At 47.0% G+C, this 25,957-nt stretch overlaps 2 protein-coding genes across 2 annotated transcripts in view; one reads left to right on the forward strand and one right to left on the reverse strand.

Annotated features, from left to right (window-relative positions):
- WDFY4 (WDFY family member 4) overlaps positions 1-25,957 on the forward strand; it is a 207,015-nt gene that overhangs the window by 150,097 nt on the left and 30,961 nt on the right. The window contains exons 47-51 of the mRNA XM_079978572.1: positions 403-465; positions 17,015-17,057; positions 18,189-18,308; positions 20,541-20,658; positions 22,847-22,956. Of these exons, the coding sequence (XP_079834698.1) occupies positions 403-465; positions 17,015-17,057; positions 18,189-18,308; positions 20,541-20,658; positions 22,847-22,956 (454 nt within the window). The remainder of the gene's footprint in view (positions 1-402; positions 466-17,014; positions 17,058-18,188; positions 18,309-20,540; positions 20,659-22,846; positions 22,957-25,957) is intronic.
- Positions 5,596-14,063, reverse strand: LRRC18 (leucine rich repeat containing 18). Its single transcript, XM_079975493.1, has 2 exons — positions 13,783-14,063; positions 5,596-6,580 (listed from the first exon to the last, which is right to left on the reverse strand). Exon 2 carries the CDS (start codon positions 6,487-6,489, stop codon positions 5,722-5,724), a length of 768 nt encoding a protein of 255 aa, XP_079831619.1. The 5' UTR covers positions 6,490-6,580; positions 13,783-14,063; the 3' UTR covers positions 5,596-5,721.

Here is a 25,957-nt window from a genome sequence, read left to right on the forward strand (position 1 = left end):
ACAACTTGGATTAAGAAAGCTGCAAACCTGGAAGTAGGTGTTTTGGTTTGTGAACTTTGCCTTGGAAGCAGAACATGTTCCGCTTCCTGTCGAGTGTGTTCCATTTGTAAATTGAGTCCCGCGCTGCTATGGGAAAGCATGCCTTGGTTTAAGAATGCTTTGGTTTAAGAACGGACTTCAGGAACAGATTAAGTTTGTAGACCAAGGTACTACTCTATTTGCAAGGTTCTCCCAGTCCTATCAGCAGCTTGTCTTGAGCACATAACTGATGGTTGAACTACACTGGGGCTTAGCTGGCAAAACATACTGGAATCCTTAAAAGTTAATTTCTAAAGCAATTATGATTTCTGAGCATGAATCAGCCCTTTCTATTGTTGCTGTATTTTCTTCGTTCCGGTTCAGATTTTATTCGAAGAAGCCTAATCTGAAATCGAAAGGCATCACGGAAGCATCAATTAATATAAGGTAACAACTGCATTAATTAATTAACTGATAAGCCTTTCGTTCTCTTTTAGAACTGTAGCGAGCATTTTAAACCAATGTGCCCCCTGTTACCTGACAAAGGGTGTGCTGAGATTTGCATATGGTGTATATTAGTTTACAAGGACACAGGTGGCGCTGTGGGTTAAAGCCTCAGCGCCTAGGACTTGCCGATCGAAAGGTCGGCGGTTCGAATCCCTGCGGCGGGGTGCGCTCCCGCTGCTCGGTCCCAGCGCCTGCCAACCTAGCAGTTCGAAAGCACCTCCGGGTGCAAGTAGATAAATAGGGACCGCTTACCAGCGGGAAGGTAAACGGCATTTCCGTGTGCGGCTCTGGCTCTGGCCAGAGCAGCGATGTCACGCTGGCCACGTGACCCGGAAGTGTCTCCGGACAGCGCTGGCCCCTGGCCTCTTAAGTGAGATGGGCGCACAACCCCAGAGTCTGTCAAGACTGGCCCGTACGGGCAGGGGTACCTTTACCTTTACCTTTATATTAGTTTACACATATTATTCATGTGCAAATTTTTGTATGGATCTTTTTATCTATTAAAAAAATGTAGATACAATTGTATAATTAACTGGGCAGAATGGATTTATGAGTGAACACTTGCAAAAGTGACAAAAGTGAAGTGGAATGTGTTGACTTCTTTTGCCGCCCCCCCTTTAGCTAGCAGTAGTCAAAAGAAGAAGAAAAAGATATTTGCAGGATTGATTGTGGGTGAGAAGGTACAAAAGACTGAGGTTTGTGAAGGCTTGCAAAAGAAAGTTGAATCTTTTATTTAGAGAAAATACAACTCTTGTGTGTCAGGAGCATTGAAACAGCTCTCTACTCAGTCAGCAACCAGAAACCAAAGCTTTCTGAACTCTTCCTCTCAGTCTGTCTCATTCTGCTATGGCTTTGCTGTGTGGATGTGAATATAACAAGCGAAATGGTAATCCATTCCAACATAAATAATAATGGTAATTTTTTTGTTTGCCTTTATCATTATTTTTTAAAGTCAAAGATGAGTGACAGTGATATGAGTTACAATAGCTGAAATAATACGTAGGTGAAAATATTCCAAGAAGAAATTACCAAGAAAAGGAATTGATCACTGATTGCTATTTCTTGCTTAACATTCCCAGAGTGTTTAAAACATTCCCAGTTTTCTTCACACTCATTAACTGTACATATTCCTTGATTCACCCAAAGAACTCAGGTGAAACTTCACAAAGCAAAATATACACCAGGAGGTTTAGTTTGGTCACAATTGAGCATGCACTTCCAGAATCAACTCTAAATTTCTGGGAAACGAGCCACCGTAGCGGCTAGAGGGCTGTGGAAATTTGTTTCCCGGGGTTTTTACACTTGTCCACCCATGTTCTATCTGAAACCAAAGGGGCGCAGATGCATTCCCCCCCCCACCAGCTCTCCTACTCCACTGTTTAATTGGAGCTTCTTCGGGTCCTCTCTGCTTGCCTTATAGACCAACTTATTTTCTAAATTGTTGATGCTGGAGAACAAAGATCAGTTGAATCGCTTGCCTGCAGTAATACACCTGACTTTGTTCGCTCTGAACATAGAAACTCCAAAGCTCCATTATACATGCACCGAGGCCATAAAAGAAGCTGATAGAAATGGCAACATTCAAAATCGGGTGGTCAGCATATGCAGTGACCAATAGGCCAGCCGCAACTCTTTACTGGCATGAGGAAGGAAGGCAGTCTCGTAAGCAGTTTAAAGAGTTTGGATTTGGATTTGATATCCCGCTTTATCACTACCCAAAGGAGTCTCAAAGCAGCTAACATTCTCCTTTCCCTTCCTCCCCACAACAAACACTCTGTGAGGTAAGTGGGGCTGAGAGACTTCAGAGAAGTGTGACTGGCCCAAGGTCACCCAGCAGCTGCATGTGGAAGAGCGGAGACGCGAACCCGGTTCCCCAGATTATGAGTCTATCGCTCCTAACCACTACACCACACTGTCTCCAAAAATAACTGATACTGCATTTGAGGTTCATTTAAAACAACAACAACAAGTTGCCACCCAAGTTTGGCCTGAAGCAAAACTTAAAATGAGTTTGGACATTCCTCCTTAAACAAAATATCTGAGGAGTCCTGAGGGAAGTCAAAAGAGTTTAAATCAGCCTAATGCACTTTCTCAAGGGAAGGGGGAGTTCCACACACCTCTTCAAGCACTTTAATATAATATACAGTGGTACCTTGGAAGTCGAACAGAATACGTTCCGGAAGTCCGTTCGACTTCCAGAACGCTCAGAAACCCAGGCACGGCTTCCGATTGGCTGCAGAAAGCTCCTGCGGCCAATCAGAAGCCATGGAAGTTGCATTGGAAGTTTGAGTTCCAAAGAATGTTCGCAAACCTGAATGCTCCCTTCCGGGTTTGCAGCGTTCGGGAGCCAAAACGTTCGACTCACAAGGCATTTGGGATCCAAGGTACGAGTGTAGATTTGCTTTCTTATGCCCTTCGCAAAACAGGAAGTGTGCGAATATATTTCAGTCAAGCTTATGCCTTAAAACCATAGGCACATTGCCAGCTTAAAAGTCAGCGAGGTTGTCTGTGTTTCGAATTAGATTTGTGCATTGTATAGTTGGCCGTATTCCTAAACAGCCCCCTGCCAGTAGGTGGAGAAAGGGACCTGGATGTCTCCATAGGGCTTAGGTTTTCGAACTGGGTCGAAGCTGATCTGGGGGGGGGAATGCAACAAAGCACAGTATTTCTAAAAAGAAAAAAGGTAAAAGAAAAATACAGGAGAGATGTGGACTGCCGTACGTATGTGTCTTCACAAACCAGCCATGCAGAGCAAACTGGAGTGTGTTCACAGCTTTTGTTCCCCAATTCTTTTTAATTGTTCGGCAGGTATTGCTCCTCCCAAGGCAGCTATCAACATGTTAAAAACAATACATGACGTCGCAAATCACAGTACATTTTGAAAACGTCACCTGAAGCACAACAATATATTAATTGTTATTTTTTACCATACCTCGCTGTGGAGGACAGAACCAAGCAAAACCAGTTTTGCGTTTCCCTTGCTTTTAAACGAAACCAAGGTTAGTTACCGTATTGACTCAAGTCTAATGCGCCATCAAATCTAATGCGCACACCTCACTTTTCAAAACCTTGAAACCAGAGAAATGTTTGCTGGAAAATGTAAATGCGCCACTGAAGGTAACGCGCACCCAGATTTTCGCAATGTGATTTGGCCAAAAAGAAAGGTGCGCATTAGACTCGAGTAAATATGGTATAAACGCTAACATTGCAGAAACAAGGGCATTCCAAACTGGTGTGTATTCTGTGGCCAGAGTGCTTAGCTTGGGTGCAGAAAGCCCTACAAAGTTCATAGAATGGCCTTGAGCAAGTCACTATGGTCTTTTAAAAAAAATATGTGCCTGAGCGTGTTTGTTTTATACAGTGGTGCCCCGCAAGATGAACGCCTCGCAAGACGGAAAACCCGCTAGACGAAAGGGTTTTCCGTTTTGGAGGCGCTTCGCAAAACGAATTTCCCTATGGGCTTGCTTCGCAAGACGAAAATGTCTTGCGAGTTCCTGCGGGTCTCCCCCCCTTTTTTCCCCCTTTTCCTAAGCCGCTAAGCCGCTTATCAGCTGATCCGCTGATAAGCGGCTAAACCGCTAATAGCGCTAATCCGCTAAGCTGTCAATGGGCTTGCTTCGCAAGACGAAAAAACCGCTAGACGAAGAGCCTCACGGAACGGATTAATTTCGTCTTGCGAGGCACCACTGTATATATATTTCCCCCTCTCTCTCCCTCACTATCCTGACAGCAGTTTCTTTTAAGGTGACTTGTACCCATTGCGTGGTAGGGTTCACTGTGTGTAAGCCAATGATGTGTGTACCTTGCAACAAACAAGAGGGAGATCCAGAGCACAGGTTATCAGACTTACACATGTTGGATTCTACATGCCTGTATGCTGCTATACATTAAATGCAAAAGATATATGGTTTGGGCAAATGAGTTATTTTGAGAGATCATGCATTTGGACAATGGTCATATGCCTATATTTTTTGTGTGTGGTGTTGCGCAATCAAGGTCAACGATCCACAATTTGGGGCTAGTTATGGTTGCCAGGACAAAATTTGCTGCTCTTTCTCTTTTTGAACTTACCCTGCACCTGTACATGAGATCGGGGGCAATATTGAAATACTTTACTGTCACTTGTACAACTTGTATACAGTGAGATTACACAAGAACCCCCCACTCAGCTGTCTTAGTCTTAATTCCCCTTGTTTACTGACGCACACCCACCAAACTCGAAAGTCAGTTGCCCTCTTGTTATCTTTTCATTCAGCAGCCTGACAGCCCACGGATAGAAGCTGTTCTTTACCCTGTTGGCACTACTAATCATGCTTCTATATCTTCTGCCTGAGGGCAGGAGATCAAGAAAGTGCCTGCCAGGGTGTGAATCATCCCTGAGAATTTTCCTCTCTCTCCTGAGGCAACGTTCTTCCACTATTTCATCCAGCGGATTCACGGGACAGCTCATAATATCTTGTGCTGTATCCTCTACTCCCCGTCCCCTATCTGCTAAGTTTGGAGCTGGAGAGAGGGATGGGTGTTAGAGCTAGAGGAGAGGACCAGCAGCTTGCTTTGGTCATGGGTGGTGAGGCACTGCCAACACCTCTGCTGCCAACTACCCAAACAGCCACCCTGTCCAGAACAAGAAAAATAGGTTGGGCTTATTTAGGGGCTGAGTAGGAAAGTATTCAGGCTCCACCACCCAACCACAAAACATCAACCCTCACTATTTCTCTCTGAGCTGAAAGGGAAGGTTGGGTTTTGCTTTAGCAGTGGACAGGCAAACTCTTGGAATACCTCTTCCACCCAGTGCCCAAACAATCCCACGCCTTTTCTTCTTGGTCAGGCAAGGGTCTTCTCCATAGTAGTGCTGAATATCTGAAGCTCAGCGCAACTGTGGTGACAATCCCTGCACATTCCTCTAGCCCCAAACTGAAGAGGTGCTCTTGCCATGGGTGAGAGTGGCCAGCAGGTTTATAGATCACCGATCAGGGCTCCAAGCCTGTCAATATGTGTATATTGTTTTCTGTTTGGTGGACTGACACATGCTTAGTAGTAGTGGAGAACCTCTTTTAGTGGGTGCAGAGCTATGTGATCAAGAGCGCTTTTATTGCTTGGGGACAGATTACAATGACTGGATGCAAAGGGGCCACACTGTGCCTTGCCTCTACCTCGCTATTGGCCATGCATCCATCGGTGATGGTTGTAGCCCATTCACCTCCAATCTGCCTGGTTCTCCTTTGCCGTAGAATTGGGCGTCATGAGGCTCGAAAAGTTTGGCTTTCTGAGAGGGGCAGGCGCCGTGTTCTTCAGTTTGTTCAGCTTGTCCCTCTCTTCTTGACACTTCCTCAAGCATGGGTAGCAAAGATCTTTTTCTTCCACCACGTAGAGTGTCTCGAGGCGCTTAATGTGGTCAATGTAGAGCTCCTCTTCTGTGGGCCCAGGAAAGGGATTCCGCTTGGAATTCAACTTCTTGAGTTTAGGGAGCTTTGTAATGCTGTTTGGGATGCTCTTCAGTAAATTGTCAAATACTCCAACTTCCTGCAGCTCCTTCAGTTGCCCCAGAGTGGTTGGGAGGTTGTCGATGTGGTTGAGGCCAAGATTGAGATTACGCAAGATCTTGAGCTGGTTTAGCTCCATGGGCAAGCTCCGGGCCGTTAGCTTGTTGTTGCAAAGATTCAGGAAAATGAGACTCTGTAGGTTCCCTATTGTTTCTGGCAGCTTCTCAATCTGGTTGCTGTGCAAGTCCAGCCAGCGCAGGTTTGTGAACTTGTCAATTGAGTCTGGGATCTTCTTGAGCATGTTTCTGCTGAGGTCCAGTTCGTCCACATCATTCAGCTTCAAGATGCACCTGGGGAAAGTGGTGATGCCCATCTTGCTCAGATCAAGGCGACGTTTCCCATCAAATGTGATCTTGATGCAGTTCTTAGCAACTTTCAAGGTGACCTTTTTCCCCTTGGGATTTTTTCCCCCTTTAGCCATTCCCAGCGAAAAGAGTGTGACGCAGATTAGATGAATTAAAGGAGTCCAAGGAAAGCGTCCCAGTGAGATCTGCTGCTGCGTATTGTTGAACCTGAATTAAAAACACATACACATATAACTGTTAAATCTATACAGGTCACTTCTTTTTGCTGGGCACGGTTCTCTTATTAAAATACTGTTAATACAGAATGACAGAAAGCTTTCCCCCCGTGCACCAGGTGTGCAAGCTTTCATGAGCTGCAAGGACAGCTGGAGGAGCAGCCTCAACAAGCCTCTGGCTCATGAGGAGACCCTCCCCAGAACCTGAAGGGGACGTTGTCTTCATCCTTCTGCTGGAGGGGCAGCAGGGCTTCCTCAGCTAATGCTCAAGGAAGCGGCTGTAGCAGCTGCGCTACCCCGGACATCAGCTGTTATGTGTGGAGGCTGAGCAGCTCAACAGAGACATGATGAGTTTGACCCAAAGTTCAGTTGGTTCCGCCTATGCCCCTAGATTTTTAGCTGAGTCAGGGCAATCAGGTACAGAACTCTTCTTCAGTACCAATCCAAAGCCAATAAACTTAGTTGTTGGAGGAAACCAGTGAAAATTAACTATCAAGCCAATTTCCTTCCATTTGCCTGTTTGATATACACCCACGGTCACCAAATCCATCACAGCATGGACTCTTCCTATGAATGCTTTCCCCTTAGTTCTCTACAATGAAAGTTGTTTTTTTAAAAACAACAACAACAACAACAACAACATGCACACATAGATACACAAATTGCTTTCCAGTATACATTATCTACATATTCATTGACATACAATTAGAACTGCCCAACAGCTCCCTCATCGGCTTTCTTTAATCTGAAGTGTTTATCGATTTTGTGTGTGTTTAGGTTGCTTGTTTTGACCTGCAGGTTGCATGTCCAAAGGCTGCAAGTCTACCTATGTTTACCTGGCAGCAAGTTCCAGTGGATTCCCTGGGACTTACTCCCAGGCAAGTGGGGTAGTAAGGTAAAGGTAAGGTAAAGGGACCCCTGACCATTAGGTCCAGTCGTGACCGACTCTGAGGTTGCAGTGCTCATCTCGCTTTATTGGCTGAGGGAGCCGACGTACAGCTTCCGGGTCATGTGGCCAGCATGACTAAGCCGCTTCTGGTGAAACCAGAGCAGCGCACGGAAACGCCGTTTACCTTCCCACTGGAGCGGTACCTATTTATCTACTTGCATTTTGATGTGCTTTCGCACTGCTAGGTTGGCAGGAGCAGGGACCGAGCAACGGGAGCTCACCCCTTCGCGGGGATTCGAACCGCCGACCTTCTGATCGGCAAGCCCTAGGCTCTGTGGTTTAACCCACAGCGCCACATATCGCAGCCTTAACCTGCTTCCTATTTTGAGTTTTGAAAACCAATGCCCCTAGTGGTGCAGCAACGCAACTGTGCCAGCACATTTTGCAAAGCTAATCATGGTTTTGATGGAACGCATCATTCTTTATTGTTCTTTTCCCAAGGAAAGAAGTAATCTCTTTTGCTCTCTGTAGACTTTGTGTTTTGCTCAGTTAAAGTCCAAGCCTCATCCTCAAAGTGAGGAGGATCATTTGGATTTGACATCTCTCTGTCTTTTAAACTATCCATCCTTTGTACCATTGTTTTAAAAAGTGTTCTTGCCCTTTTCCTGTCCTCCCTGCATGATGCCTGAGTGAGGGAAACAAGATAGAATGAACTGTGAAATCAGGTTGTGAGAAAGGATGTAATAGAACAAAAGATCCCCCCCCCAATCTCACTCCCTGCTCTCCTCTCTCTTTCCCCGCAACCGCATAATGCACATGACAATAGTGTCTCACACCGAATGTAAACAGACTCTGTTAATTGAAAGTGGAGACACTATTTGTGTTTTTCTCAGTTAGCATGTTATACAAGAAAAACCTTTAATAAACTAATTAAAAGCCAAAGAAAGAAAGGCTGACCCCACTTAAAGGTAAAGGTAAAGAGACCCCTGACCGTGGATGACTCTGGGGTTGCGGCGCTCATCTCGCTTTATTGGCCAAGGGAGGCGGCGTACAGCTTCTGGGTCATGTGGCCAGCATGACTAAGCTGCTTCTGGTGAACCAGAGCAGAGCACGGAAATGCCATTTACCTTCCCGCCGGAGTGGTACTTATTTATCTACTTGCACTTTGATGTGCTTTCGAACTGCTAGGTTGGCAGGAGCAGGGACTGAGCAACGGGAGCTCACCCCGTCACGGGGATTCGAACCGCTGACCTGATCGGCAAGTCCTAGGCTCTGTGGTTTAGACTAAGGTTACCAGATTTTTTTCAGTGAATCTGGGGACACATTTCAACTTCAATTGATTTTGTATGGGGACTGATATGTAAATCCGGGGACTGTCCCCGGGAATTGGGGACATCTGGTAACCTTAGTTTAGACCACAGCGCCACCCGCATCCCTCAACCTCACTTATATGGCAGTAAACACCCCAGAATTCAATGCGGCTTACTTCTTCGTAGACCACGGTTAGGATTGCAGCCATAGATGGCTTTGTGATGGGCCGTTATGTGACAAGCCACTCTATTAATTTTATTTTTAAAGGTGGCACTATACTCTTTGTTGGGGACGCAGGTGGCGCTGTGGGTTAAAGCCTCAGCGCCTAGGACTTGCCGATTGAAAGGTCGGCGGTTCGAATCCCTGTGGCGGGGTGCGCTCCCGCTGCTCGGTCCCAGCGCCTGCCAACCTAGCAGTTCGAAAGCACCTCCGGGTGCAAGTAGATAAATAGGGACCGCTTACCAGCGGGAAGGTAAACGGCGTTTCCGTGTGCGGCTCTGGCCAGAGCAGCGATGTCACGCTGGCCACGTGACCCGGAAGTGTCTCCGGACAGTGCTGGCCCCTGGCCTCTTGAGTGAGATGGGCGCACAACCCCAGAGTCTGTCAAGACTGGCCCGTACGGGCAGGGGTACCTTTACCTTTTTATACTCTTTGTTGGTTTTGCTGTGAAAGACCAACCGGGGTGCTCCTCGGGAAATCCATTAACTTTGAAAGGAAATGCACAGGGCAGGCAATCAATTTGTAAATATCTGTTGATTGCTGAGGTAGGCACATTGATTGTGCTGGGTGGTGCGCTTGAAAAAGAATAGGTATATTTCCGCATCAGTGGACTAACAGAAGGAAGACTAGTGCAAGCTAAACCCGTTGCAGCAGAATGCCAAATGAAAGTGAATGGAATGAAAGGAATGAAAATGCCACTGAGTGAGGCACGTCCGTAGGTAAACTGCAAGAAAATGAAGTACAGTTGACTCACAACTCGTACATGTTTAACCTGCGCAAGTGCAGTTTTATGTGCTTGGCAGCTGGACAGCTGCACTTGCACAAATTAGACGCCCACAAAGTGGACAGCTTCCCAGGCTCTGGAAAGGTTGAGACATCTGGGGCTATCCATGCAAATGCCTCCAGAGCCTTCACAAGTCCTTCGCAGAGCCTGATAAGCAAGGCAGAGACTTTAAAAGCTCTCCACCTTGCATAAGGGGAAAAGTAAAAAAGGTAATGGACCCCTGGATGGTTAAGTCCAGTCAAAGTCGACTATGGGGTTGCAGCACTTATCTTGCTTTCAGGCTGAGGGAGCCGGCGTTTGTCCACAGACAGTTTTCCGGGTCATGTGGCCAGCAGGACTAAACCGCTTTTGGCACAACGGAACACTGCGACAGAAACCAGAGTGCATGGAAATGCTGTTTACCTTCCCACCACAGCAGTACCTATTTATCTACTTGCACTGGTGTGCTTTCAAACTGCTAGGTTGGCAGAAGCTGGGACAGAGCAACGGGAGCTCACTCCATTGCGGGGATTCGAACCGCTGACCTTCCGATCAGCAAGCCCAAGAGGCTCAGTGGTTTAGACCACAGCACCACCCGCGTTCCTATATAAGGGGAAAGACCCATTTGGTATACCAGCTCTGGAAAGGAAGGGATAGTCACATGGGAGCATTTCTGGGGTTGCTCTGACTAGACATGATTTTGGCATTACATGCAATCCCCGGAACCCAACCCCCAAGTAAGTTGTGAGTTGTCCGTACTTTCCAGAAATGGTTTTTTTGGCGCTTTTTGTAGGTGCTTGCAGGGTAGCGATGAGCACTGGTTCCACTTGGCTGAGCCCCAGCTGAACCGAAATCTCCAGCATTTAATTGTGAAGAGTCAAATCACCGTTTTGATGAATGATTGTTTGAGAAAGAATATAGATTTGTCTACAACACTCCTCTCCATTAGAAAGGTTTCATTACAAGCCCTTCAGGCTTTTTGACTACTCATTAATCATGTGCAAGTACATAGACGCAGGGATCAGATGGGAGATAATGCATTTCAGCTCATTTCAATAACATACTGCGGCCCTTAACAATTTGTGCCAGGATCCCACATTCGCCCAAACACTTAGCTTTCTCCAAAATAAAATAATGGCAGGGGACAACCTTGGCTCCCAATACAGATCCATCTGGCCTTTCAGTAAAACTCTACTCCTGGAAGAGACTTCTTGGATCTTTTTGTTTTTGTGAAAACTGTATCCACTTCGTATCACTTTTTTATTTAGTCAAAGCCAGTAAGATGGTCTGGAGAATGAGAACGTTGTCTACCCTAAAGAACAGCATCCAGATAAAGCCAGCTTTGGCCTGATTAACAGCTGTGATGCTCTTATCAGGATTGGGATTCAGGTTACCAAAATGATTTTTTTTATTTTGGGGGGGAAGTTAGAAAATAATTTAAGGAAAAGTCTTAACTGGAGCCAGGTAGGGTGGTTTATAGTCCAGTAGCTACCATTACATGCAGGGGGAAAGTACTGGTGTATTTTGCAAGCACAAATGCGTTGCTGACTGTCACCGGAAATATTCCCTCCAAGGTTTGTTAAAAATTTTTCGATGAAAATAGGTGCTGCTAAAATGGGTGGGGTGGAGGATATCTTCATTTTAGCAGGGGCTTCAATGACCAGGAAGGGGTCCGTATTGAATCCTGCCTATGAATCCTGCCTATAACGGAGCAGGATTTAACCCCCCCACCCCCACCACTAGGGCTAAGCAAAGCCTGGTCTTCAATATCATGCTATAACATTGTGATATACCTATATATCACGATGTCTGAAATAAGGATGTAACTATGCAGAGGTGAACAAGGTAATGTCCTGGTAACTGCTACTACAAAGTGGTAGTTGGGGACGTGGGCGGTGCTGTGGTCTAAACCACTGAGTCTCTTGGGCTTGGCAATCAGAAAGTTGGCGGTTTGAATCCCCGCGACGGGGTGAGCTCCCATTGCTCGGTCCCAGCTTCTGCCAACCTGAAAGCACGCCAGTGCAAGTAAATAGGTATCGCTCCGGCGGGAAGGTAAATGCCATTTTATGTGGTGTCCCATTGCACCAGAAGCAGTTTAGTCCTGGCCACATGACCTGGAAAGCTGTCTGTGGACAAACGCTGACTCCCTTGGCCTGAAAGTGAGATGAGCGTCACAACCCCATAGTCACCTTTGACGGGACTTAACTGTCCAGGAGTCCTTTACCTTTTACCTTAAATGGTCTAAAACAGACACATTTTACTTATTTAACGTATTGTTACAACTGTTATGTTATAGTACAGAGCAACAGGGACAGAAAGAATCAGGAGAGAAGTGATGACCAGTTCCATGGTTTTTCCCATAACATGTTTTCTTACATAGCACACATGCACACATTGTGATTCGCGATATAGCGCCATGTCAAATTTTATGAAACCATTAGTGTGGACTTCAAACTGATGAGCAAGGAGTTAAATCCTGCACATCATTGAAAAACAAGGGCCCTTTTCTGTGAATCCAGCCGTGTTGTTTTTCTCCTGCAAAGCCAGCTCTCGCTGTTATTTGCAAGTTGCATGACTCGTGCAGACAGAATCTGAGAACGCGCCATTTGTGTCTTGAAAGACCTACATTGGCTCCCAGTACGTTTCCGAGCACAATTCAAAGTGCTGGTGTTGACCTTTAAAGCCCTAAACGGCCTCGGCCCAGTATACCTGAAGGAGCGTCTCCACCCGGAGGCTGAGGTCTAGCTCCGAGGGCCTTCTGGCGGTTCCCTCATTGCGAGAAGTAAAGCTACAGGGAACCAGGCAGAGGGCCTTCTCAGTAGTGGCGCCTGCCCTGTGGAACGCCCTCCCATCAGATGTCAAAGCGATAAATAACTACCTGACATTCAGAAGACATCTTAAGGCAGGGAAGTTTTTAATCTGTGATATTTTAGTGTATTTTTGGTTTTTATGGAAGCCGCCCAGAGTGGCTGGGGAAACCCAGCCAGGTGGGCGGGGTACAAATAATAAATTATTATTATTATTATTATTATTATTATTATTATTATTATTATAATGTAAGGAGCAGAGTCTTTCGCCACTCCAAGACACAGTGATGTTGGATGCTCAGCTCCCATTTTCTCCCAAAGTTTGGGGGTCCAGATTCGTCATTCATTCTGTTATTTTGGGACAGCGTTGTCTTGGAAAGGAAAAGGTTAACCCATCCATCCCTGCGTGACAAGATACAGAGGAATGCATCCTCTCCACCCTGTGGCTAAATAAAACCAACCAGAGGAGCATTTCAAACAAAAGTTTTCAAGCCTCGGGTATAGTTTGACCCTTGATTGACAGAGACACATATAGAGTCCCTCTGTTAGGAAACGTACAAATCGTGTATCCCGGCTCAGCCGTCCTCCTACATAAAAGTAAAGCGATGGATTCAAACTGCTTTGCGTTCTGCTGGCAGGCTGCTTTAAACTAAAGAGAACCTCCATTTCACAAAGGCTGTGATGTGCAGGTTCTGCTTGGCTCAAAGCAGCTTGCTATCGGAGAGCAAAACAATTGAAGTCATCTCTTTAGTTTCATCTAGGAGGAGTGTGTGTGTGTGTGGGAGTTCCTCTTATACAGTCTTTAAAAAGAAAAAGGTAGAAATATTCCTGGTATCAAACCTACACAAGATATTCTGTGTAGAGAATTGATGAAGAGACTTCATCTGAGCAGCTCTATGGCGTTGCTAAGCTTCTGTATATAAACAGAAAAGTGCATTAGCTCCTGGCACCTTGGGAAACTAAGCAAGCCCGCCGAGTGGATCTGGCACTGAACACAAGCTTTTTCTGTTAGCAAACTTCTTCCACGGATCTCCTTCAAACAATGGGTCCTTATCATTGCCACTGTTTGGAAGTTAGCGGGGGGGGGGGGGGAACTTGGACTGCAAGGGAAATGTTTATCCCTTCCAGATTTCCAAAAGGATTACAAGCTCTAAAATCTAAACTCTAAAATAAGGTAGGATCTGCTTTGGGAGAAGTTGACTTACCCTGTTCCTGTGATATTCTAGTCAGCTCTTATGATGCCGCCTGTGAAACTTTTGGTTCCTAAGCAACAGGAAATTCCAAGCCCTTGGAGACCATTAGCATATGCCTGCCTGGTTTGCAACATGCCAGGTCAAAGGCGGCGCCCCTGGCTGCACCTCCCAGTGAAACGGGCAGCTCCAACCAGCGGAAGCCACTCAGGCCATGACTCAGAACAGGGTTGTGATGCTCTCTGGCTGATCACCTTATCTGGTAGAATTCTGTGGCTGAAGGACAGATCGGGCTGCTATGCAAGAGGCCTCATAGCACCCGTGAAATCATTGCCCTGTGTCTAACCCTGGCGACGTAGCAGGGTAAAGCAACAGACCCTCCAACATTTCTCCGGTGAAATTAGGGATGCCCTATTCCGTAATTGGGAACACAGGTGGCGCTGTGGGTTAAACCACAGAGCCTAGGACTTGCCGATCAGAAGGTCGGCGGTTCGAATCCCTGTGACGGGGTGAGCTCCCGTTGCTCGGTCTCTGCTCCTGCCAACCTAGCAGTTCGAAAGCACGTCAAAGTGCAAGTAGATAAATAGGTACCGCTCCGGCGGGAAGGTAAACAGCGTTTCCACGCACTGCTCTGGTTCGCCACATGACCCGGAAGCTGTACGCCGGCTCTCTCGGCCAATAAAGCAAGATGAGCGCCGCAACCCCCAGAGTCAATCACGACTGGACTTAACTGTCAGGGGTCCCATTACCTTTATTCCGTAATAATTACTTTATTCTTTATTCCTGTCCCATCTGACTCAGTTGTCCCGGCCACTTTGGGTGGCTTCAAACATATATGAAAACATAAAAGGTAAAGGTAAAGGTACCCCTGCCCGTACGGGCCAGTCGTGTCCGACTCTAGGGTTGTGCGCCCATCTCGCTTAAGAGGCCGGGGGCCAGCGCTGTCAGAAGACACTTCCAGGTCACGTGGCCAGTGTGACAAGCTGCATCTGGTGAGCCAGCGCAGCACACGGAAACACCGTTTACCTTCCCGCTAGTAAGCGGTCTCTATTTATCTACTTGCACCCGGGGGTGCTTTCGAACTGCTAGGTTGGCAGGTGCTGGGACTGAGCAACGGGAGCTCACCCCATCACGGGGATTCGAACCGCCGACCTGATGATCGGCAAGTCCTAGGCGCTGAGGTTTTACCCACAGCGCCACCCGCGTCCCTATATGAAAACATAATAAAATGTTTAAAAGCTTCCCTATACATGGCTGCCTTCAGATGTCTTCTAAAGGTTGTACAGTTACTTATCTCCTTGGCTTGGGGGGGTCACATAATTCCATACCCTACAGCGCTTCTCTGATGAAACTAGGGACATCCTACCATACCAATTTTTTTAAAAAAATAAAACCAATGTGGACTAAGGCATAGGTAAAGGTAAAGGGAGCCCTGACCATTAGGTCCAGTCATGGCTGACTCTGGAGTTGTGGCGCTCCTCTCGCTTTATTGGCCGAGGGAGCCAGTGTACAGCTTCTGGGTCATGTGGCCAGCATGACTAAGCCACTTCGGGCGAACCAGAGCAGCGCACGGAAATGCTGTTTACCTTCCCGCCGGAGTGGTACCTATTTATCTACTTGCACTTTGACATGCTTTTGAAGTGCTAGGTTGGCAGGAGCAGGGACTGAGCAATGGGAGCTCACCCCATCGTGGGGATTTGAACCTCCGACCTTCTGATCGGCAAGTCCTAGGCTCTGTGGTTTAACCCACAGCGCCACCCACGTCCCTAAGGCATACTCTCCAACTAAGACTAAGGCATACTCTCCAACATTTCTCCATGCATTAATTAATATCAATAAAGCACAGTGCTCATTTGGTGGCTGTCAAGTTTTACCTCTGCTTTCTACTTTTGCGCTGTCTACCTCCTGAAAAAAAAAATGTTCAGGTGGGAGAGGAAAATGCTCTCTCACCTGCAGGGCTGGTGCTACCTCGGGTGGCAGAAGCTGTGAAATGGGCGCATAAACCCCCGGCCATTCCTCTTTGTTGGAACACAGTGCTCTGTGTGCTGTGTAACCTGCCTTCCACTTTCTACATTAACCTGCTCAGCATCTGCACATGGAATGGGGACCTTAATATTGTCCTTTGCCTCAGGCGGCAATATGCCTTGGGCTGGCCCTGCTCACCAGCAATGGTGACTATTCCAGTACAGAGGTTTGGTTGTCCCATTTCACCTGTGTTGTAACTCTCTCTTTTTTTTGGGGGGGGGGAACATTAGTGGTCTCAGTCGTGTCCAAACTATTGCTATGCAACAATTTTTTAAAAAAAATAATCATAAAATTTATACTTGATTTTTAAAAGTCTTGATGTGGTTTACAAAAAGATAAGACAACAGAATCAAGAAAATTTCACATACCAAAGCATACTAAAGTTGAAACTTTAATAACAGATTAAAATTACCTCAACTTTCTAAGCATCTGGATAGGCATTCTAAACAAGAATGTTTTTAGCAAGCTCTGAAAAGAGTACAAGTGGATCTCAATAGGCAGGAACTTCCAAAGTGCAAATGCTGCCACAATTAATGAAAAGTGGGTTAAAGCCTCAGCGCCTAGGGCTTGCCGATCGAAAGGTCGGCGGTTCGAATCCCTGCGGCGGGGTGCGCTCCCGCTGCTCGGTCCCAGCGCCTGCCAACCTAGCAGTTCGAAAGCACCTCCGGGTGCAAGTAGATAAATAGGGACCGCTTACCAGCGGGAAGGTAAACGGCGTTTCCGTGTGCGGCTCTGGCTCGCCAGAGCAGCGATGTCACGCTGGCCACGTGACCCGGAAGTGTCTCCGGACAGCGCTGGCCCCTGGCCTCTTAAGTGAGATGGGCGCACAACCCCAGAGTCTGTCAAGACTGGCCCGTACGGGCAGGGGTACCTTTACCTTTACCTTTAAGCACCACTAGCTGATACAGTGGTACCTTGGTTCTCAAACATAATCCATTCCGGGAGTCCGTTCGACTCATGGAACAGTTCAAAACCAAGGTGTGGCTTCCAATTGGCTGCGGGAACTTCCTGCACTCAATCGGAAGCTGCGTCGGACGTTCTGCTTCCGAAAAACGTTCGCAAACTGGAACACTTGCTTCCAGGTTTGCGGTGTCCGGGAGCTGATTTGTTCAGCAACTAAGCCATTTGAGAACCAAGGTTCCACTGTTCTGGCCTTTGCCACTACTCCTTTGTCAGAGGAGAAATTCTCAGCGTGATCTTTTTCCTCTTCCTTTTTCTGCAGGAGAAGCGCTGGAAGGGAGAAGACGATGCTCTTGAAGTGGCAGGTAAAGAAATGGAAATCCCTGGTTTCAAACTAACTTTGAAACCAACAAGCAGCAAGTCACAGTGCATAAAATAACACAATACAGGTTGAGAAACAAAGACACACAACTTATAAAATTATTTCCTTTTTTAAAAAATCTCAGCACCACCCGCATCCCTAAGCAACCTATAAGCCACTCTAAAATAAACATGCGCAGACTACTATGTGTGAAATGGACAATCAGTTATGACTAACTTCCTTCACAATGCATATTCATGTAAATAATGATCACCGTATACCAGGCATAGGCAAACTCGACCCTCCAGATATTTTGGGACTACAATTCCCATCATCCCTGAAAACTGGTCCTGTTAGCTAGGGATGATGGGAGTTGTAGTCCCAAAACATCTGGAGGGCTGAGTTTGCCTATGCCTTCCGTATACATTTTGACTGTTCCTGACTTCCTTGGTAGGCTGAGGGAGGAGCAATGGTTCCAAACTACAAGAAAGAAGATTCCACCTAAACATTAGGAAGAACTTCCTGACAGTAAGAGCTGTTTGACAGTGGAATTTGCTGCCAAGGAGTGTGGTGGAGTCTCCTTCTTTGGAGGTCTTTAAGCAGAGGCTTGACAACCATATGTCAGGAGTGCTCTGATGGTGTTTCCTGCTTGGCAGGGGGTTGGACTCGATGGCCCTTGTGGTCTCTTCCAACTCTATGATTCTATGATTCTATGAAAAGAAGCTTCTTCATACCATGCATAATTGATTTATGGAATTCACTTCTAGGAGGTATCCCGACGGCCACTAACTTAAAGGGTTGTGTGGGGTTTTTCTTTAATGATTAGGCAAATTGACGGAGGTGGCTACGTCCATCACTGGCTGTGAGCTACCATAGCTCAATGGAATCTCACTAAGCAGAGGCAGCAGATCACTGAATGCCAGAGAGTGGGGCTAGTAGACCCTCCTGGCAAGGTGAGAGGTCGAGGAAACGTAGTGTGTGAGGTCTGTGAGGTAGAACCTCTTTCCAAGACGGAGCCATATCCAGATCCAGAAGCCATTTGTGTTAGCAAATGATACCTTCATTCTCCGAGAGGACGTAACTCTTTCAGGAGATTTTCTACGGGTCAGTAATCCTTGCTTCTGTGTCATGGCAGAGGAGAGAGATCAGCAACTTTGACTACCTCATGTACCTGAACACTCTGGCTGGGCGCACCTACAGCGACCTCATGCAGTACCCAGTGTTCCCATGGGTGCTTGCTGACTACCACTCCCAGGTGAGTCTTCATTCTTTCTTTCTTTTTTTAAAAAGCATCTTTATTGAAAATTCAAAAAGTACATAACTATATGTGCACCAGACGTGGTGAAGGGAAAACAAAGAGGACAGGGGGGAAAGTCCAAAACTGCATATTTTACAAGGTTGTTATTGTACTTCATGGGACGCGGGTGGCGCTGTGGGTTCAACCACAGAGCCTAGGACTTGCCGATCAGAAGGTTGGCGGTTCGAATCCCTGCGACGGGGTGAGCTCCCGTTGCTCGGTCCCTGTTCCTGCCAACCTAGCAGTTCGAAAGCACGTCAAAGTGCAAGTAGATAAATAGGTAAGGTAAGGTAAATGGTGTTTCCATGCGCTGCTCTCGTTCGCCAGAAGCGGCTTAGTCATGCTGGCCACATGTCCCGGAAGCTGTACGCTAGCTCCCTCGGCCAATAAAGCGAGATGAGCGCTGTAACCCCAGAGTCGGTCACGACTGGACCTAATGGTCAGGGGTCCCTTTTCCTTTACCTGTTGTACTTCACCAGATCCTAACCTATTACAGTATTTGTGGAATAAATTCCAAATGCTATTGGATTTGTCCACGGCAAGTCTGCATTTATATGCAAGTTGTTCATACGTTGCAAGTTTGTGTAGGTCTTCAATCCAGTCGTAGAAGGGAGCCACATTTTTATCTTTCCAATTCATCAGTATCAGTCTTCTTTCCTTGGTAAGGGCACAGAGAGTCTACCCATATTGTCATTTTGTAAGGTTCCATGTTGGGACGCAGGTGGCGCTGTGGGTTAAAGCCTCAGCGCCTAGGGCTTGCCGATCGAAAGGTCGGCAATTCGAATCCCTGCGGCGGGGTGCGCTCCCGCTGCTCGGTCCCAGCACCTGCCAACCTAGCAGTTCGAAAGCACCTCCGGGTGCAAGTAGATAAATAGGGACCGCTTACCAGCGGGAAGGTAAACGGCGTTTCCGTGTGCGGCTCTGGCTCTGGCCAGAGCAGCGATGTCACGCTGGCCACGTGACCCGGAAGTGTCTCCGGACAGCGCTGGCCCCTGGCCTCTTAAGTGAGATGGGCGCACAACCCCAGAGTCTGTCAAGACTGGCCCGTACGGGCAGGGGTACCTTTACCTTTACCTTTAAGGTTCCATGTGCTGGGCATATAGTTCAAGACGATAATTTGCTCTGTTGATGTAAGGTTGTTCCGTACAGTTCTGTTGATGGTTTCAGTTACCATCTGCCAAAAATCTTTCAATTTAGGACAATGAAAAAACATATGTTTTAGAGAAGCATTAGCCCTATTGCATCTCCAACTGTTAGATACATTAGATAGCCCTTTTCAAAACAACATAATGGGGTCCAGTATATTCTAAATATTATTTTGGATGAGCCTCAATATATGATCCGGATACAGATAGGTAGCCGTGTTGGTCTGCCATAGTCAAAACAAAATTAAAAAATTCCTTCCAGTAGCACCTTAAAGACCAACTAAGTTAGTTCTTGGTATGAGCTTTCGTGTGCATGCACACTTCTTCAGATACACTGAAACAGAAGTCACCAGACCCTTCTATATAGTGAGAAGGTGGGGAGGGGTATTACTCAGAAGGGTGTTGACGACTCTTAACGACTGCAATAGGTCTTACAGGAAAAAGCAAGGGGTGAGAAGTTGAATTGCAACTTATTACCAAACTTAAAACCATGGAGAGACCTGGTCTGAACAAAGACATTGGATTCTTATCTCATTATACATGACAAAGCCATTTTTCACCTTCTCACCCCTTGCTTTTTCCTGTAAGACCTATTGCAGTCGTTAAGAGTCGTCAACAGGCTCATCACAGCTATCTGCCAATCACCCAATCCCACCACCCTTCTGAGTAATACCCCTCCCCACCTTCTCACTATATAGAAGGGTCTGGTGACTTCTGTTTCAGTGTATCTGAAGAAGTGTGCATGCACACGAAAGCTCATACCAAGAACTAACTTAGTTGGTCTTTAAGGTGCTACTGGAAGGAATTTTTTTATTTTGATAAGATCCGGAGACACTCTTGTTACAGCAGTTAAAACAGTTTCCCACTTTGTGGTTGAAACTGAGATCAAGGTGAGTCTTCATTCTGCCAAGCCTACCATTCTTTCGTAGGCGGAGTGGGGGGCATTTTGGGTGTTTTGCTGTTGGGCTTCTTTGTCGGGGATTAGAGTTGCCCCCTCGCTGTGTTTTGCCTGTGCGAGAAAGATCTATTTGTGTTTACATGCCAGACTCTGGATCTCACCAATCCCAGCGTCTTTCGCGACTTTGCCAAGCCCATGGGGGCGCAAACCAGAGAGAGGAAAAGGAAATTTCTCCAGCGTTACGAAGAAGTAGAGAAGAGCGAAGGTATTTGTCCCATTTCTACCCCCCGCTTTCTGTATATGTTGGGAAGAACCAGGAGTATAAATTATAATTATAAATTAACTCCTGTTTCTTCCCAACTTTATACTGTATAATGTGGTTATGATGTGGTACTGCACCAGCAATAACTAGGCCAGGGGTAGGCAACCTAAGGCCCGGGAGCCAGATGTGGCCCAATCGCCTTCTAAATCCGGCCCGTGGATGCTCCAGGAATCAGCGTGTTTTTACATGAGTAGAATGTCCTTTTATTTAAAATGCATCAATGGGTTATTTGTGGGGCACAGGAATTCGTTCATTCCCCCCCCCAAATATAATCCGACCCACCACATGGTCTGAGGGACGGTGGACTGGCCCATGGCTGAAAAAGGTTGCTAACCCCTGAACTAGGCAATAAGTTGTCAAGGAGCTGTCAAGGAGCCAGGTTATCCACAGGGCAGGCACACACACAGGAGGCAATTAGCTCTTTATTAACAGAAAATAACAACACAGTAGAGTCCTCTGGTTCACCATAATCCAGCTAAGATGTTGCTGAAATTGACCACTAGCTCCACTCTTCCCTCTCTAGCCTTTTCTCTGGATCCCTACCAAGTAGACGAAGACTGCGTCAAGGGGCTGGGCTACTCCTCTGGGCCTGTCTGGCCCATTCCTCAGCAACATGCAGGACTCTCCTCTATCGGGGTGTCATCAAGGGGGCAGCAAATCAGGAGTGGAACTGTCCTGCTGCTGTGAAAAGGGCCAACCTCTGACTCCTCTCTATTTAAGTCTGCAATTAATCTGTGGCTCTCAGCCTCTAAGCTCTAAGGCCCTCCTTCTCCTGACCTCCCTCCCTTGACCACTCAACCCTCCTGCTTCTAGCACCTCCTGGCTTGTCTCTTCAGCACCTCCTGGCTTGTCTCTTCAGCAGACTGCTCTTCAGTATTCCACCACCAGGGCCATCTTAATCATAGATGTTAGAGGTGCAGGGCACCCGGGCACCGGGCTCTCAGGGACACCAGGCTGAGAGTCCGGGGTCCGAGAGTTGGAGCCTGGGGAAGAGCCCACCCGCCGGAGTGCCACAGCGGGCTCTTCTGCTGTGGGCGGCTCTGCGCCACAAGTTCAGGGGCGAGCAAGCCTGCTGGGATTGGCGTTGGACCTTTGTGCCCTGCTCTGCCCTGCCTGTGCACCTCAACTATTAAGTAGTGGGTGGACACAGCAGACCACACAGAGATTTCTCCAAGCAGTTCTTTATAAGTAAGCTGGAACTGAACTGAACAGCAAACAGCTCAGCCGGCCCGCTTTTATAGGCAGCCGGCTGTCAACATTGCAACAACAACAGCCCAGGGTTTCCCGTCTAAATTAACTTATGTGGACCTGAGTGAAAACTATATACACAATACTTCAATACATAACTCCCCTAAAAAAAAGGTTGACAACTCTGGGCAACCTGGGGGGGGGGCCACCGGGTGGATTTTTGCACTCCAGCGTCACATATGCTTAAGACAGCCATGCCCACAACCAGGATCCAGGATCTAAGTCATCTCCGTCTGTGCCCTCCCTGAGGGCCTTTGGGCAGGAGGCTCACACCACTCTTCCTCATCCAGCCAGTTCCTAATGTAAATGGAGGATGTTGCAGCTGGCCCTGCAACCCCTTTGCCATTCCTAAATGTGGGGTACACTTTGGATCACGGTTCTTCCTCCCGGGTATTTCTTTAAACTTATTGACTTCTGAAATTTATAACCCGTCTTTCACTAGCTAGCAGATATTCCCAAGCTTATGAAAGGCAAATACAGTGGTACCTCGGGTTACAGACGCTTCGGGTTACAGACTCCGCTAACCCAGAAATAGTACCTCGGGTTAAGAACTTTGCTTCAGGATGAGAACAGAAATCACGCGGTGGTGGTGCTGCAGCAGCAGCAGCAAGAAGGCCCCATTAGCTAAAGTGCTACCTCAAGTTAAGAACAGTTTCAGGTTAAGAATGGACCTCCAGAACGAATTAAGTTCTTAACCCGAGGTACTACTGTATATATTTTTTAAGGGAAGACTTTGGGGTGTCCTGTGCTCAAGCTTATGACTGCCTTTAGCTCCTAGAGAGCTGGTGCAATTGGGATCTGGCCAGTCAAGGTATGGCAGGCCTTTGAAAGTCGCATGTGGTAATTGTAGTTTGCAAAACAGCTAATGGGTCCACATTTGCAGGTAACCTCTCAGCCCAGTGCCATTACTGCACCCACTACTCGTCAGCAATTATTGTGGCCTCCTACCTGGTTCGCATGGAGCCATTCAACCAGATCTTCTGCTCATTGCAGGTAGGCGGTCAACTCTGACAGCAATTGTGTGTTTGTGGAGGGTTGCCAAGAGTCCCACAGGTGTAGCAAACTGGAAAATCTTGGGGCATGCTACTGTTGTTGGCACCTGTCTGTCTGGGGAGACAATGAAGGAGTATTCTGTTGAGGCTCAGTTCAAACTGTTGGAAGGTTGCTGTAGCTGTAAAGACCGATTTGGGAAGTTTTTAATGGTTGATGTTTTTAATATTTTGTGGGGAGCTACCCAGAGCGGCTGGGACAACCCAATCAGATGGGCGGCGTATAAATGATAAAGTAAGTAAAGTAAACAATAAAATAAGTAAAGAGTTTAATTCTAAACCAGTAATATTAGTACATGTGACTTTGAAAAGCAATTAATTTTTGCTTATCAGTAAGGTCATATCCATCTCTAGACACATGCAAAGGAGGTATGTCCCAGCTAGGAGGAAACAAGAGTTTTCGACTGGCTGGACTAAACATTCCCCCTCATGTCTGCTCTAGGAAAACAAGGAATGTTGTACTTGACTGCTAGTTACGTATCACATCCCACATACTCCTTCTCAGGCAATATAACAGAATTTAACTGAGTTCTCTCCCTGCTAACCTTATATATATATATTAAAAAAAAGCCCTACAAGAGCAGAATCAGAGGGTGAGGGAGGAGGTTTGACCCTTGCTGATTTCCAAAAGTCTCTGCTCCCCCAATTTTGCTTCTATGGGTTTTGCTTTTGCATTCATGCAAGAGTAATAAAGCAAAGCACCTTCTTTACTTTGTATGGGACTGTTATGTACTGAGTTGAATAGGATCCAAATTGCATCAGTCTGATTGGTCCTAGAACAATAGGATTCAGAATGCAGTGGTCTGATTGGTCCACAGGAGGCACCCAATCCAACTCCAGGTGGAAGTGAAGCCGCAACCTGATTGGCCTACAGGAGAATCCCGGAATTAGCCAATCACATGGCGCCCATTGTGTAAATAATATATAAAGCAGACATTTCGGGGGAACTTGAATTCCTCACTACTATGAGCTGAATAAAGAACATGAAATCCACACTCGACTCCGAGTATATTTCAGGGACAGAACCCCACCCCTCAACCAGTGTGCAGGCAAAATTGGGGTGGAGTAAGGGGGCCCTGCTCCTTCTTCCTTCACCACCTGATTTTACCCCCTGCCCAACATTGCCCCTTCCCCCCCACCTGCCGCAGGCTAATGGAGTAAAGCAGCTTCCCTCAGGGGCATTGCAGGGGTTTATTTCTTTCCAGAGAGATCTGATTTCGACGTTCAGGGGTTAGAAGGGTTCAGGGTGGCCTTTCAAAGCCCTTGGATTCGAATCCACGCCAGGCTCAGATGAACTGGGATAGTAGCTATGATAGTTAGCAGAGCTATATGACTCATATGTTGTGGGTTTGAGCCCCACGTTGGGCAAAAGATTCCTGAGTTGCAGAGGGTTGAAGAGGGCGGCTTATCCAAGTCTGGGAATGCAAATGTGCCTGCCAGCCACTTTAGCCCAGAGTCTGAATGTTTTGCAGCCATTCCTCCTAAAATAAGTAATGACCGCTCCCTGCATTAAATGGGGGGCGCCCTTTGCATGGACGTGCACAGCCCCTGGACCCTGTGCTCCATCAGCACAGGCTTGGCTTCGCCTTCCCCCAGGTGGGATACCTGGAGGTCTCCGCCTACCTCAGTCAGTTGTCCAATCCCGCCTGGGGGAAGCGTTGCCAAGGAGACCAGGCCAGGTAGGGGAGGGATTACCTGCCCACACAATAGAGGGAGGATCTTACCTGGGAATCCTCACTTGGCTCCAGAGCTGCTCCCACCCTACCCACCCTCAGTTAAGTCTTATTTTGCAGGTTAACCTTTTCTTCACAGGTATGCGGGCGCTGCTACGTCAAGGTTGCTGTTAAAGGACCGGAAAGGAATTCCCCTGCATTGGCAGGTTTCGCCTTTCCCGTAGCAAAACGTCACAACTTTGGCAGTATCAGGCCTTGGGCGGAATCCTTCAGTCCATCTTCCTCTTTGCGGCGGCGATACCAGGGTTCCCCGTTAAAGGGGTTTCTGAGGGGAGGCTTTGACCGTACGCCGAGAGGTCGTCATTGCTCTCCCCTGCGGCAGCGGCGTAACGGGGGCGGCTATCTCTGCTTGAACATTTGTTCTCCAGAGCCGGCCCATCCCCCCCCACACACACACTGGATAACCCTGAAGCTCCCTAGGTCCCCGGCTGGGGACTGGGGAGGGAGAACGCCCAATGCCTGAGCCAAGGTCTACCCACATCTGAAATATAATAAAGTTGTAGCCAATTTAATCCATAGCACGTTGTCTTAAGTCGTTATTCCACATGACGGGGGGGGGGGCCGGGATCCGGGGGACTCTGCCTGTCCACACAATGGCTGCAGGCTAGAAGAGCCCTGAATTCACATGTCTTGAATTGAGGAGAGAAGAGGCAGGAGGGGTTTTTGAGGTCTTGTTTTTGCTAACAGCTCATAAAGTTGTTTGGGGCTTTCTCCCGTTCTTCCTTTCTGCATTCTGAGAGGAGGAGAGCCGACTAATTCTGATATAAATATATGCAAATACATTTATTAATATAAGAAATACTGCAAATCAGTTATTGCTTTCTTTATAAATAATACAGGCTTATGTTTAAAAAGATATTACTTCCTCCAAAATGCATTAGACAGCTGCAAAAAAATTACATTTTTCTAGATGGTAATATCTTTAACCAGATTTGCGGCACTAACAACATTTCCTATGTAGATATTATTTTTATTTAATACAGGTAACCTTTTTATTACGAATCACATTGTTTCTCTGGAGATTACCATCACCTTTCATAAAAGCTGTAAAAGCAGATGAAGAAGTGTCAGTCTAGGCACAGCCGTGTGTATGCAGATGAGATACACGCTTCGAAAAGAGACTTCAAGGAGAAACTTGTTAGCTTCTGGTTTCTAAATATGGTCTGCCTGTCTCCTAATATGCTTCAGTTTTCCACTGAAATTTGACTCTGA

The sequence above is a fragment of the Podarcis cretensis genome, assembly GCF_951804945.1.
Source record: "Podarcis cretensis genome assembly, chromosome: 5".
Lineage (NCBI taxonomy): Eukaryota > Metazoa > Chordata > Lepidosauria > Squamata > Lacertidae > Podarcis > Podarcis cretensis.

Bases quoted from the DNA above. Each gene is read 5' to 3' on its own strand.
- LRRC18 (XM_079975493.1), bottom strand. From the start codon at position 6,489: ATGGCTAAAGGGGGAAAAAATCCCAAGGGGAAAAAGGTCACCTTGAAA.